This window comes from Medicago sativa, chromosome 8, assembly GCF_051527215.1.
Source record: "Medicago sativa cultivar Bolivia chromosome 8, Bolivia_mono, whole genome shotgun sequence".
Taxonomy (NCBI): domain Eukaryota; kingdom Viridiplantae; phylum Streptophyta; class Magnoliopsida; order Fabales; family Fabaceae; genus Medicago; species Medicago sativa.
Window position 1 is genome coordinate 15909134 of NC_140756.1, and position 16029 is coordinate 15925162.

Sequence of the window (16029 nt, forward strand, 5' to 3'; positions counted from 1 at the left end):
ATATTGCTCAATTTGCTCTTGAAAGTGATTTCTAATCTCTTCTGAATATTGAAAGGTGCCCACTTTGGTGCACATGATCAGAAGTTGGATCAACTGTCCTTGGCATGTTCCATGTGTTCATGTGTAGCGTAAAAAGACATATTTCAAAGCATACCATGCCTTTTTTTCCGACAGAAGAGAATACTATATAGTAACTATTCAGCATAACTTAAGAAGCCTTTTCATTTCCAAACCAGATATTCAAAATGTCAGTTATGGACTGAAATCATGCAGTAAAATAATTGACATTTTTTTCTTCCTTTTGACAAGAAAAGAAAGCAACGGAATAATAATGGTATTATGTTACACAAGAAATTTCAACAATGTTTTCATCCCTCCCATGAAAACCAACAATATCACAGAAGAACAAAATAAAATAACTTGGAGAAGAGCCGCTGTAATATTTGCGGATGAGCGAGTGTGGAGAGTTAATCACTAGTCCAAGTCAAGGAACTCCATTCTTTTTCTCATAGTCCCTTTTAGTTCTGAAGCATCCCTTTCCACTTTCTGTGCCTGAAATATCACATTTCCACTCAATATAGAATATTTAACAAGTTATTGCTTGAATAAAATCAACTTGTATGACTGCATGTCAAAACGGACGACATAGAACGAATTCCAAATCATAACAAAAATATCAACTGGCTAAAATAATAATTTATTCAAAGCTCTTTAATCATAAGAACATTCTGTCAAGTTTAATTCAACCACTAGAGCTTACCAATCATATGTACAATGGACAAGTAGTTTATGGAATTTAGTCTAAGATTTTATTTTTTAAGCAGGATTCCTGAAATTTAGGATTAATTCAAGGATATATCAAATTTTGGATTATCTTGTTGCAATGTAGATATGTTAAAGAGGTCATTTGGTGATATTATGTATTACCACTGTAAATGGTTGAGTTATATGACACTTTTCTGCATAAATATTAAATCCTTCAATGTATAAATTGACCAAAAATCATAACCACGAAGCATTTCAATATAGTATGCAATAGCAAAATACTAGTTTACTGCTAAAGCAAGTATCCCTGGTGAATCAGAGAGTGAAAGAGAAAATGAAATGTTCTCATTGATTGTGTTTGTGAAACTGTACAAAAGCTACTTATAAACTAGCAATTAACTAACTAATTAGCTACAACTAAGGACAGGTAACAGAGAGCTACTGACGTTACAATAACAGATTATGTATGTAAGCCAACTAAGCTATATTCTCAAGTAGTATCAAAATCGAAACCTAATTAGCTATATATTCTCTCAATACATTTATAATGTGACAACCAACTACACAAAGAAAACATCTTCACTGATCCGCATCCCTAATAAGTCGTACTAGCTTAATCGCTAGAATTTGGTAAGCAGAGTCAACATATAAGTAAATTTTAATATAGTGAATCCAAAATGATTATGAAGTATGCACCATTAGTTTATCCACTTTATTTCTAGCTCGTTGCCATACTAGTACAGGCAACTTGGTGCTGTAAAACTCTTGCAGTGGATCCAAGGTAAAGTCGGATATAGTGTGGGTTACTTTAGGCTCTATGACGAACTAATGAAGCAGCAACTCCAACTATTGCACCAAGCCACCAACACCCATCATCATCGTAATAATCGTATAATTTACCCTTATTTCACAAGCCAAGGTAACTTACCATAACAATTAGTAGATATCACAAACAAAAGTACAATAATTGTGTTTGGAAACAAAAAACATAATCCGAGTTATGAGATAACCTCCTATCTAAGCCAATTCTGTAACTCTAACTCTGTAACTGCCCAAACATGACCAATCTAATTTCTAACTGACTACTCTAAAGCCCTACGAGTCTGTTTCATGTAGAAGTTCAGAAGTGCTTTACAACTTCAAAATGTAACCATTGTTTGTAAAGAGAAGTAGGAAAAATATTAATATACGACAATAATAGGCACTTCTGCAATGAATGGCCACGGCACAACATTGTATTGCCTTAAGTGAGGGCAAGAACAAGGCGACAGAAAATAGACAAAGAATATCATAAAGAAGTTTAATTTAGGAGTATTTACCCTCCTGATTTCTTCTGTAGGAACACGCGTCATATGTGGGGGAAGTTCCTCCCTCTCCACATCCTGAAAATTGAAAGACGGTTGTAAAACTGAGATTAAAAAGTAGAAATAGTTTTAAATGCAAAGGGAAATAGTTAGCAATCATACCATCTCACCAATTAGAACAACATTTTCCCCACGGATTACATAAAGACCTAGAGGGATGTCACAATATAGATCACCAACAATTACCCTCTCACAGGCACCCTCAAGAACAGCGTTAGCTGCATGTTATTGATAGGAAATATTAGAAACTCAACCTAACGCATGTCAAATCTTTACGTAATTTGAGAAGTTGTTACCAAATTGATCAAAAGAGCGAAGTGTCCCCATGAGCTTTCTACCATCTCGTAGCAATATAAGAAGTTTCTCTACAGAAAAGATCAGTAATAGAACATAAGATTGGTACGAAATATAAAATCAGTTTCACATCAATTGTAAACCCAAGCTTAATTACCATTAATAACTGGTTTTCATCACATTTGAACAATATATGTACAATTTTTCTCTTTTCCAGAAAGACTTGTGTGCAAGATATGTCAAAAGCAATGTAACGTCAAGAGTTAAGACTATTCTTTCACACAAGTTACAATTCAAAAGCAATGACATTTGCATCTTCAGCTCAAAAAAAAAATATTGTCGCGAATGAACTACCCCAAAGCTTAAGTTGATAGGTAGCACATGAATGGTTACAAAAGCCATCTCTCAGGAGTTAGATCATAATTATATCATACCAAACATATCTATATGTTTCTTGTCAAGGTAGTTTACGGGAAAAAACAATTTTTGTTAGTGAGAACTTATGAATAATACATAAAAGCTTATTTATTTGCATAAACTGTTTTGCATAAGCTAATAAATAAATAAGTCAATCCAAACAGGTCAATAAGCTACTTGAATTAACTCATGAAAATAAGTTCGTGTTACCAAACGGGTCTTTTTTAATTATACCAGCTTATAAGCTATAATCAAGGTCACAATAAAAATTAGACAAAAATAAAAACATGGAGAGAGAAAGAAAGAGAGAGAGATTGTTACTGTCAAGATAACTAGCAAGTGAAGTAGAAAGGTAGAGATCCTCAGGAGCAGCCCAAGACATAATTATGATTTTTCTATATCACAAAATTCACCAATGGCATTGCCACAACCTATTCACTGAGATTGAATTCCCAATTCCTATATATAAAGAAGAAAAAAAAAACCTAACTTTCCAGATATTAACGGAATGAAAAGAACTAAGGTTTTAGATCGAAATCACAATAAAAGGGTTAAGTGGGTGATTTGAGAAAAAGGGAAGAAAATTGAAGCGAAAGAGTGAAAATTTGGGGATTTTGAAATGGGAATTATTTCTAGGTTTAGAAATTGAGATTTCAGAGATATAGAAACAACGAATAAATAGGCAATTATCCATTGAAATTGTAAGTTTCGTCAATTATCCCTGGAATTAACAAAAGGTCAATTATCCCTCTGAAATTGCACAACGTTAATCAATTTATCCCCTCCGTCAAATTTATTTTTCTGTTAGTCAACATGATGCTTTGCAAATACCCCCCGAAGTTTTGCACTTATGTGCAAAATGCCCCCCAAACTTGAAAATTTATATTTTTTTTCTTATCTTTAACTCAAAAGATATTAAAGACAAACAATTAAGAGTTAACTTTAATACTTTACATTGCTCTTTCATTCTTATTGGTGTAATATTTTAGATTAACCTTATTTGTTATTGGTGTAATAGTATATTAGAAGTAAGGGTAAATTACATTCACCTCCCTTGAGGTATTGCTAAATAGCACTAACACCCCCTCTAGTTTTCAATTAAACATTAACCTCCCTTAAGTTTTATTTAAAATGGCAAACACATCCCCTCCTTTCTAACTACCTGTTAACACCGTTAGTTTGTCTTCGGTTAATTAACTTCTAATTAATTTGTTCATAGTGGTGTAATTAACTTTTTGAGGGAGTGGTGTAATTAACTTCTCTACCTTTTATTTGCTTTGATCCAAGATTTCATAGAAAATTGCAATGAACTCAGTAAAATGGTATTGAAGAGGTAGTGTTCTATTTAGTTAATCAAGATCAACATCCGATTAGCAAACATAGGGAATAATACATTTAATTGTATCACAATTCAACGTGGATAGATAGAAGAGTAAAAAGGACCCGGAGAGAAGGAATCCAATTTAAAATCATTTGAGTAATTCAAATTCATTTTCACTTAAAGAGCAATCAGAAATCTGCCCCAATTTTTATGCTATTTTTCCTCCCACTTCTTCTTCTATGTCTCAAGAGAGAGACTTAAAGAGCAAATCCATCAGCAAATATATTTCAATTTTCAATTGAATTTGACTATGTTGGCTCCGTAACTTCTTCCAATTTTGATGATTTTATTTCTGATTAAGTTCTAACTTGGCGTTTATCTCAACGATTCTGTCTCAGATTCAATTCCGTTTTGGTTATTCATATAGTCACTACCTAATTTCATGAAGAAAAAAAAAACTCCTTAATTGTGTAAACTATCAACATTCTGATTTCAAACAAGGAAACAAGGTGCTGCTTTTAAAGAAAGGTAACGATAACAAAAACATGATAATATTGTTGAGTAAGTGAAGAGGGTGAGGTTTTTGAAAGGTTATTTAACTGAGAGCTAACGGTGTTATATGGAGGGGAGGTTAGTGTTTAGTTGAAAACTAGAGGGGTGGTTAGTGTAATTTAAGAAGACCTCAGGGGAGGTGAGTGTAATTTACCCTAGAAGTAATGAACACTCAACTAATTAGAGGATATAATTGAAAGTAAAATAATAACTCTACATTGAAAAGTGCACATGATATTCATTTTAGCTAAACAACACTTATTGTAAAACAGATGGAGTATAAAGCATTCCTCTTGACTATATTATTATTTATCATCAATTTTTTTAGGTTTAAATATGTTTTTTATCCTATAAATATATCAATTTTTTTTTAGTCTCTCTATTTTTTTTTCACTTTTAGTCCCTATAAATTTTTCAATCATCACTTCTGGTCCTTATTTTTAAGTGAACTCATGTGTAAACTTTGTATTTTTTAATAAAATTGTGCAGAAATGTGTAGAATATTGTAAAAATCTCTTCAAAAAAATATATTTTTTTTAACGAAACATGAATTAAATATGTTAAAAAAATCATATTTAATTCATGTTTTGTTAAAAAAAAAATTAGAAGAGAATATTATAAACTTTTTTGCAAATTTTATCCAAAAATATGAATTCTACATACGAGTTTACTTAAAATGAGGGGCCAATAGTGAGGATGAAAAACTTTTTGGGTAAAGTTGAAGAAATTTTTTAAAATGACTAAAACGAAAAATTGATATATTTATAAGGAGCAGAAATATATTTAACCTTATTTTTTTGTGATGGCCGAAGTTTAAACCTCTTACTTATGCATTGTCCATACCAATTAAGCTAACCACACGAGAACTATTTAAACTTTTTTTTATGGGTCTTGCTAACAAGTGCCTAAGGGCATTGTTTAAGGAACCCAAAAAAAGAAACTATGTCTTGAAAATACAAGTCAAACACTTTTAAAAGTTATAACCGTACAATTTCCAATGCAAAATTTGCCACTTTTAGATGCTTAAACAATGCCCTTAATTTTCCTTTTTTTATCAACATGTTTAAGTAGGTGACTTTAACTTTTGTTAATAATCATAACAAATGAAAATTGTCGACGCTAAAACTTGTTTGAAGTTTTTTGTTGTCTTACTTACTTGCCTCGGGTACGTTAGGGTCATAAATTTGGTAAAAAAAACACTAGTTTGAAGTTTTTTTTTACCTAACCCTGAATTCGATCTAAATTTATTTTAACCTCATGTGGATTTTTTTTTCCTTCTAAAGATAAGTGGTTGGAAGGTTTTTTTCTAAAAAAACTTGTGACCAATATTACTACCAGCTATAATCTTTCCTCCAAATATATATACCTTCTGATCACTATTATAAATAAAAATTTACATTTTATATTCATTCATTAATTGAATGAATCTAAAATAATTCATGCATATAAATTAAATAAAAAAATTGACGCAGGAATAACAACTGGACATATATGATATTTCTTTTTATTAAAAATTATTACACTATCATCTAGCAACACACATTTGAATACTTCTATTTTCAAAGGAGTTGCTGTGATCTAGAATTGATCAAAGATAAATGACTCAAGCACTCACATGAAACTCTTACCACAGAAAATCTTATAGATTGGGGTTACTTTCACCATTGTCATCCTAAAATAAATGTTATACACATTAGTTATGCTCCATACCATAAACAATCATATACATTTTTTTTTGAAGGATAAACAATCATATACATATGATGTAGTTATTATTATTCACTTTTACTACATACCTTTCTTGATCTTTGTTTCTGATGCAGGGGGTAGAGTTTCTAATGAATAAGAAGTTGAGTGAAGTGTCCTATTTATAAGAAGGAAACTCAAATATAAGCCACCTCCAACCGGTTATCGAAAATAACCCCTCTACATTAATGAAAAACTATACGACTATGGGAATTTCAAGGAACAACTAATAACTATTTTGAAGGATATATTCGTTTAAAAACAGTTGTTGGTACCTATTTTTGAAGCTATGATAAATTTATTGTAGATCAGGGTTTATTAATTGTTAATTTTCCTACTTTTAAACCCACTTGAGTTGACCTGTTAGTATTGACTTGGGATATGAGAGTATTCTCCTCCAATTTGGATGGGCTAATTTACCTTCTTCAAAAAAAATTCTCTTCCTATTTTTAAGGCTATAATAACTTATATGCAAAGCACATTTCAGTAAGTGTTTTCCTATTTTTAGAGAATTAGCAAAATCTATTTTAGTTGCATAATCAATTTAAATTTGAAATCACAGTGGCGGGTCAGGGTTAGGCTACTAAAAACATAGTGTTTTAAAAACTGAACCGGTGATCAACTCAATCAAGATAATAGGTCAATGGTTGAACCACATGCATGATTCGGATGACCCAATTGTTTAAATCAGATTGAATCGGACGAATCAAGTTGGGCTGAACTATACTAAAAAAGTTTAAAAATGTTATAATTTGGTAACAACTTTGTCTTTTATCCTTTTTGTCCTTTATCTTATTTTTTTCCTGATTTCAACTTTTATGTTATAATCAGGTAACAATTTTGTCTTTTATCTTTTTCTTAAAACGACTTAGTTCTTTATGTTATAAAATGTCAACATTGTTATCCATTTTATAAAAAATTATATAAGTTCCCAAAACACAATCATTATCCAATCCAGCTTAAATGTTTATGCAACCACAACAATATCAATAATCAGGAAAGAAAAAATAAATGAAAAAAAACAAGTATATCCAAACAAAAATCAATAACTTGATACGAACTATTTTTCATGGTGGTTACTTAATGTCATTGGGGGAGTGATACAAGTAGTAAATTAAGGAAAATGTATCAGTGTCAGCCACCGCTTCATTCGCAACAACCACGTTGCCAACAATGGCAGTGCTACCGGATGGCTGATGTCCATCAACAAAACAAATTTTTTCGGTGGGTGGACACGGTCTTTGGATGCGGTGTCAGTTGATTTGCTCTGCATAGTTGGGGTTGATTTGCACAGATATTGTTGAACAAGTTGATTTGGGAAAATCCATCACACGGACAAGTTGATTTGGGAAAATCCATCACACGGCAAAGAAGGGTTACAGTTGTAAGAAAGGTGATGAGAAGATTTTTTAACAAATATTAATCATCAAAAGCTTTACAGAAAACATTTCACGTTTACTGAGTTTATTGAAAGCGTACCTGTTATTTTTATTATTATTATTATTATTATTTTGCGATTGTTGTTACTCCACTTTTAATCAATGCAGTTAACTATGGACATTTTTTTTCGATAAAATTACCCTTAGCATCACACAATTCTCGTTGAAAATTAAGTTCAAACCTAAATATATGCCTATATTATAGAAAATATGAAAACTAACTATATCTTAGTTGAATATTTTTTACTATAAATAGAAAATATGAAAACCAACTATATTTTAGTTTCCTTAAAAAAAAAAACTATATTTTAGTTCAATATTTTTTACTATAAATTTTTCAGTATCAAACTATAAAAGGGAATTATTACCATAAAAGGAAACTATTTTTGACTTTATTATAAATTAATTACACAATTTCAATGCATTAACTACTATATAATTTCCTTTTTCATATCCTTAACCAGTGCCCCGGGGGCACCGGTTAGCATTTCCCTTTAAAAAATTACAAATAACATCAGATACGATATTATGGTTCCATATATATCCATCTATTTTTTCAAATTTATACGGACTAATCTTACATACTACAATATTCTAGACGACTAAAACTACCATTAAAATTTTATAAAAATCAAACTTTAAAACTCGTAATTTTGTAGCAATAAAAATATAATTAACCCATAAATATATGTAAGAAAATCGGTTAATGATAATGATGCAGGTAGGCCGGTAAGCTAGCAAAAAGACGGGTACGTTTCCGCTCTTTTTACAACGTTAACGTTTGAAAATTATGAAAGATGTTTTTTATGAAATTTTGATTTTTATTAAAAGTAAAAATATAAATACTTTTTACTTTCAAATCATAACAAATCAAACTAACCATAATTATCTATTTCAATGACACAAACAATATAACAAAAAAAAAAATTAGGGTTAAATATGTTTTCGGTCCTTATAAATACGTCAACTTTTCGTTTTAGTCCCTCTAAAAAATTTCTTTAACTTTAGTTCCCCAAAAGTTTTCCATCTTCACTTTTGGTCCCTCCTTTTAAGTTGATATATTTGTAGGGACTAAAAACATATTTAACCCAAATTTTTTTATCTAAATTCTTATTTTTTTAATGACACCAACAACAATCTTTATTATAGAAAAAGTTGTTTAATGGTATAATTGGGATAATGAAAAAGTAAGTATAGATATATTCATCTAGTTTGTTACACTTTTTAAATGATAAAAAAATTTGGACATATATATATATATATATATATATATATATATATATATATATATATACTCATATCGTGTTTGTTACACTTTTATTTTAATATTTGAATTTACTCATCTATTTGTTATATGTGCCATTTTTTTTGAAAGTTAATGGTAATTTTAGAAAGAGAAAAAATCAGTTCAAAAGAGGTAAAACATGTTATTTTCTTTACATGTAGTACAAATGAAAGGAAACAAGAACAAAAGGAGAAGAAGGACGTAGACCAAAACCTTCACAAGTTAAAAAGTTAAGAAAAAAAATGGGGGCAATAACAAACCCAACAAAGAGGTCATGGGTTGAGTACTTAAGTCTAGGCTTACAAATACAATAATGTTAAATATCTTGTGAAAAATATTGGCAGCCACTGTGGTTTAATTAGCTAGAGAGATTAGTCTATGCGGTTACATGTAGAAGATATCTGGGTAATATATATAATTAGGGCAATAGAATTTTTTATTTATAAAAGTACACACTATCAAGTTAGAGGGATAACTTATTTACAAAAGCACACACCAACAAGTTAGAGGGATAAATAAGAATCAATGAAGACAAATGAGAAAACAAAAAAGTAATTAATATTGTTGATGTTCATCTAATTTTAAAGTGATAACCGATGAAATGTATCTACGAGTTTAAAGTGGGAAAGCATGTATCTATGTGTTTTACAATGAGATAATGTTTTTGAGTAGCATTGATAATTAAACGATGATTTTATAGATAATATATATGCAATACATAAATGTAATATTAGTTTAAATTTACGATCACTTTGAAATTCAAACATATATAATATTCATTCTCATATTACATGCATGACTCAAATAGTCCTATTTAATACATAAAGAATGAGAAATAGATGTATTCTATGTGAGCTACATTGGTGGTTCATGGAAGTGGTTGGAGGTGTTGTTTGTGATTTAAGGGTGTGTTTGGATCACCAAAGAAAATAAGAGGAAAGATTGTAAGAGGAAAGATTGTTAAAGGAAAGAAAGTATAAGGAAAGTGAATGGAAAGTGGGATGATTGTTTGAGTGTTTGGTATGAGTGAAAGTGAAAAGAAAGAAAGATGTATATTTTTTAAAGTGACAAAACTAACCCTATCTAAAGATAAAATACTACATTAAAAATTAAAAAAATGGACATGTTTCCCTCAAACAAAAACAAAAAAAAGAACACATATCACGTAACACGATGCATATAGTTTTTATTTTTTTTAACGGGAAGCATTTAATTTTTTTTCAACAACCAACATTGTATTGCATATAATAATATTTTAGAGGGTTACTTTGGTCATTTTCAGAGAAATTTGGTCTCTCCCTCACCTTTCCGTCCAATTCAGTGTGGAAAGCTTTCTACGGTGGGTCCCGCCTAAAAACATTATTTCCTCTTCTTGTTGCAGTGTTGCCAAACGGTGGAAGGAAGGTCTATCCACCCACTTTCTTTCCTTGGTCTAATCTTTCCATAGAACCAAACACACCCTAAATGTTTTTGATAATGAGAGAAAATCAACTATGCATGATTTATCTAATATTTAAAATTAATTTTTTAATTTATAATCTATGATATATTAATTGAGTTTTTATAGTTTATTAAACTAGTAAAGTATGCATTCAATGATGTTTGATAGGTTTTTCAAATGTTTCTTTTGTTAATTGATTTAAGCAAGTTGAGAATCAATTCACATCATTCAATATTGTAATTGCTAGTTTTTTTTTAGCAAGATTCAAGTTATTTTGTTTTTAGATCATTTCATATCAACAAATTTTGTATTTTTTTGTGAATGTATCTTGTTTGTTTTTTGGTCAAGTAGTCTAGTGACTAGAAATTCACCTTTAGGTAAATAAATAGGATGTCCGGAGTTAGAACCTCAGCTCCTACATGTATTATTCATTGTCCCTACCAACATCTAAACTTAGAGAGACATTGTGAATGTATCTCTAATAGTTGTTTTTGCAAATTTACCGCTTAAACTTTTTAATTATCACTTTGTCAGCTCAAGTTTTTTGTTCAAGTTTTTTCACTATGAACAACAAAACAATTAATATAGACAAGAGAGACACCATTATTTTAGTTAGCTCATGACAATAAAAATATCATTATATTAGATTAGTGCTTGAATTAATTTATTTTAATTCAATTTATTTTTTTGATAAATTATCCTCATTCAAATTGAACTACTCTGCAAAGATTTGCTTGATTAAAAGTAGGTGACAACATGTGTAAAAAAAAAAAAAAAGAGGAGTAGGAAGTATATATAGCAATTCCAACATGTTACAAGGAGAGTAGGTAACTACAAAGTGGAGTAAAAAAAGATGAGAAATGTGTGTAAAGAAATTCTAGCCAAGCTAGTACAAATCAGAAATCCATTATGTGATTTTCCATAACATGAGTTGTTCCACATTTGTAGACACAATCACATGAAAAAATTAACGGGTAGCACCGTTAACAAAACAAAGATATCACACATGAACTTCATTTTGAAAAATTTAAGCTCCACTTCATGCTCTCCCCACAATCTTGTACATATATTATATCTTTGACTTCTTTCTTCAATCTGAGATGAAAACGATGAAATTATCAGTTTGCAAATTTATTGTTATGAAATTGATACACTTTTATCCTCTTTAGATAAACAATTTAATTAAATTTTTATAGTATAAAGTATATGTGATTTCTACAATATAAAATGAAATAAAGTTGAATAAGATACAAATAGTTTATGTACATAAATAACTCTATTAAAATCGACATACTTCTACTTAATTCTTCTTACATGTAAATTATTGATTAGATTAGAAAAAAATAAAACAAAATAAGTACTTTATGCTTTATTCACCATCTTGAATAGTTTACCTTGACATGAACTAACAAAGGTGTACTAAAAATAGATGCAGAATTATATCTCTAGAACAATATCTGCAAGAAGAAGAAAAAATCTCATTAGTCCATAAAGTATGATGTTTATAATTATGTTGTGGCATAAATATGAATGTGAAAATGAATTTACATTCAGAATCAGTCTTGACCCATTTACTTCCTTCATCAATTCTCTCTTCTGCTTCATCATCATTCCTCTTCTTTATACTCTTCTTGTTCTCCAAGCACTTCTTTAACACCGGTGCACGCGAATTATTTTGAGTGTAAAGTTTCTTGTGAAGCATTGTCCTTAGAAGCTGTAGATTTCAACATAGTTAGTAAAAAAAAAAAATGAAGCTGCGTTTGCTTTGCGATCCTTGATACTGCAAAAAAAGTTGCTTCTGATGCGACAACAATTGCAATCGCAGAACATCAAAACCTTAATGCCGCGGCTACGATTGTTGTTGCTTACTGTTTTATTATACATTTGCCTTACATACATTATAGACATGCAAATTCTAATTTTGGTTGGCAAGTCAGCACATCAGTGGTTGTTGGATCGAGATTGGACAGTCTAGATTTCTAGTTCATTATTTTAGATTTTTTTTTTAAAAAAATAAATAAATAAAAGTCTGCATTCAAATATAGATTGTGATCTCGACCCAATAGTCATTGATTTGCTAACGATTGTTGACCGCAACACATCCGAATTGACAAATTAGAAGGTTATGAGTAAGAGGAATTTTTTGTAAAAAAAAGGTACCTTCTCCATTCTTGACTCTTGAAGAGTATCTCTAAGGCTAGGTGTTGGAGCAAATCCACTTCTACAAACAAACATCTTCTTGAGAAGAAAAGATATAGATTTCTTTCCAATTGATTTCTTGCTTTTTTCAGCACAAATGTCTTTGCATTTATCAAGTATGACACTAAGTGTCTTCTCAATATCCTCATCTTTGTCACCACCTGATTCACTGCAAAGTGCATTGCTGATTCTCCTATCAACCTCCAAGCTTGATGGACAGTTAAGAAATCTATCAAGGGGAAGCTCAGAAATCTCTTTTTCAACGTTTGGTTTCCGTCTTAAGAGTTTTGTTAACTCCTTTTGTAGTTTTCCAATTTCTTCAGGAGTGAAGTCTGGTACTTCTTCTGAAGAGGATGGATCCTCTTGTTGTGTATTTTGGTTTTCTATGTTTTGTGTGATTTCATTGTTGTTTCCAAATGTTCCAATTGCTAGTAAACTATGAGGCCAATCACTAAATTCTTCTCTAGGCTCTGGTTTTGCATCTGTCCACAATCCAAAGATACAAATAATTGTCAAACATGCATGCCAATTAAATTTCTTCATATTATTATACGAAAGACACCTTTAATATAACTTACATATAAGTTACTAAGTATATGTTTCATTTTAGCCATGTTTGGATAAATAGCCTATCATAAACGCTTAACATATAAGTATTTATGGATAGGTAATTTCTATAGAGAATGATAAAATAAAGTCAAATTGTTGTCATATAAACTATAAGCTATTTTCATAAGTTATCCCAAGGAGCTTATGGAAATAAGCTGAAAGTATCTTATGGACATGTCATTGATTGTTTCTATAAGCTCTTTTAAACAATGAATCTAACAAGTGTTTTGTCAATAGATAAATTCAATAAAGTTAGTCCAAACATAACATTGGTCTTTTAGTTTTAATTTAAAACTATGTGGTAAAGTAAAATATAATAACAAACATGTAAGCACCCTTAAGCAAAAAAAGACATGTAAACACATGTTTATTCACTGTCTTTAACTGTTTTGATTCTATGTCATTCTTCCTTCATTTTGAAGTATGTGTTTTTATGTGTATGAGACAAATACATGTTATTGGGGAAAACTAAATAAAAGTAATGAAGATCACTTACACGTAGTAGATGTAGATGTGTTTGATTTTCTGTTCTCTTGTTTCCCACCAAGTTTATTTTGCATCCAGTTGAAGAACTACAAGTGACAAAAGACATATCAATCATGCTACATTAGGCAATCATGTTACATAAGAAGTTTCATAACACAAACTAAATTAACATATAAAGTAACAATAAAGGTTGCAAAATGGAAAGACTAATTAATTACCTTCATGGTGGAAGGACTAAGACTAGGAGTATGAATAAGGACTAAGGAGGATGAATGAATCTAATAATTTGAAAGAACTAGCTAGGTAGCAATAATATATAAAGTGAGAGGAAAAGGGGGTGATGATATTTGGATGATAGTGATAGTGAGGTAGAGAGCCAGGTGTCAAATATGTAAGATTTTGTGAACTAGTGTTTGTTTATATCTACAACTTCTAGTACTAGTGGTAAATTTCGTTTGAGGGTAGTAGATTTTATAAGCCAAATAAAGAGGGTTGATCTATGTGATTAGACAACTTGGTTGGATTATTTTAGAAGCCAATTAATAAGAGCAATTATACTCTAGACATCATAAATTTTCTTAACACTCCATTTTATCTTTATCTTTTACCATCGAATCACCAATTTATCACATTATTATATCTTTTTCTCTCAAGATATATATTGGTGTTTAAGTGTCGACAAATAATTTTTCAATTACTAATAAATGTATATATCTATGAAGCCCGAACCTGTGATACGGGTGCGGGTGCGATACCGATATGCATATACTTTTTTTTTTAATTTTAAAATATGATTCAACTAAGATATGTTAACAAAATTCTTATAATAGTATTTGTATGCATGTAAAATACTTAAAAAAATATGTATTGATTATTCTTCATTAATATATAATTATAAGTATCACAAAACAAAAACTAATACTTGTGATCAATAATACACAAAGTTTAGAGTTTATGTGTAAATCACAATAATTTGTTTTCATACCTATGTTACCATCATCAACAAAAAATCATACATTTTATGTTTGATTCATCAAATTACAACTTTACTTATTCAAAATTTGAGCATTTTCACAATTTTGGACCTTTTTTCTACATTCATATTTTAAATGATACACATTTATGTATCTTATAAGTGGGTGCGTATATTTTTAAAATATTCTATAAATATATGAATAAATAAAAAAGTTAAGGGAAATGTTAACCAGTGCCCCGGGGGCACTAGTTAAGGGGTCAAATATAGTAGCATTTGCATTGAAAGGTGTGTAATCAGTGCATTAAAAGCTGAAAAAGTATTCTTTTTTATTTAAAATTTCCTCTTTTGGCTTCCTTAACCAGTGCCCCCGTGCCCCGGGGGCACTGGTTAACATGACCCAAAAGTTAATTATGATACTTTTTAGATGCGTATCCACAAGTATCCACATCGGTACTCAACACATATCCTATATGAATAAGTCTCTGTATTTAGAGCATTCAAGCTTCATATGCACTCTATCCGATCACATTTATAAGAAAAACAACTTTTTAGGTTTATTGGATAACTAATGTATTAGACCAATATATAGATCATATACATTACATGTTCGATGAATCTAAAATGTTGTTTTTTGCTTATGAATACGACAATATGGAGTATTATAAAGCGAGAAGAAAATATTGTAATGATGGTTGGATAGTGTGAAGGAATTAGCCATGTGTCAGGTAATGAAAGGGTAATGAGGTACTTTTCTACTAGTAACTAGTGAAGTTCCGTAAGAACAGATCTTTGAAGCCAATAAGAATTTGGCTTTGGGAATATAAAACTAGTATGAAAGTTTGATGAATTTTATGGCCTAATTGATCATGTGTGTAGCTTCATATTTTATCTTGTATCAAGTCCCAAACAACGACTAGTGGCCCATCTTACCCTTATGTACCTCTGTATTAACAAACTAAAACACTCCTTAGCATATTTATTACTTTATACCTTTAATTATCCCCATGTATAATGTGAATGTAGGCATTTTCTTTTCTTTTTGTTGTTGAAGGGAATGCATGTATACCATGAAAGACATTCTCTTTTATATATTATTTTTGTTGCTTCGTACGTAGTTTGTTTTGAGTGATCCCTT

The 16029-nt window shown here is 30.1% G+C and overlaps 2 protein-coding genes across 3 annotated transcripts; both read right to left on the minus strand.

Moving 5' to 3' along the window:
* Nucleotides 1-197: 197 nt before the first annotated feature.
* Nucleotides 198-3487, minus strand: LSM1B (Small nuclear ribonucleoprotein family protein). 2 transcript variants are annotated; one of them, XM_085735314.1, is made up of 5 exons: nucleotides 3162-3487; nucleotides 2426-2494; nucleotides 2240-2347; nucleotides 2085-2147; nucleotides 198-552 (listed from the first exon to the last, which is right to left on the minus strand). In XM_085735314.1, the coding sequence occupies exons 1-5, from the start codon at nucleotides 3220-3222 to the stop codon at nucleotides 485-487; spliced, it is 369 nt and encodes a 122-aa protein (XP_085591440.1). In that variant the 5' UTR covers nucleotides 3223-3487; the 3' UTR covers nucleotides 198-484. The 2 variants fall into 2 exon arrangements, with proteins under 2 accessions (XP_085591440.1, XP_085591439.1); XM_085735313.1 differs by having other exon boundaries at nucleotides 2232-2347.
* Nucleotides 3488-11387: 7900 nt separating this feature from the next.
* LOC146897331 (protein NEGATIVE GRAVITROPIC RESPONSE OF ROOTS) lies at nucleotides 11388-14276 on the minus strand. The gene is made up of 6 exons (XM_085736067.1): nucleotides 14137-14276; nucleotides 13929-14004; nucleotides 12785-13305; nucleotides 12173-12338; nucleotides 12019-12081; nucleotides 11388-11719 (listed from the first exon to the last, which is right to left on the minus strand). Exons 1-5 carry the CDS (start codon nucleotides 14140-14142, stop codon nucleotides 12062-12064), a joined length of 789 nt encoding a protein of 262 aa, XP_085592193.1. The 5' UTR covers nucleotides 14143-14276; the 3' UTR covers nucleotides 11388-11719; nucleotides 12019-12061.
* Nucleotides 14277-16029: the final 1753 nt, after the last annotated feature.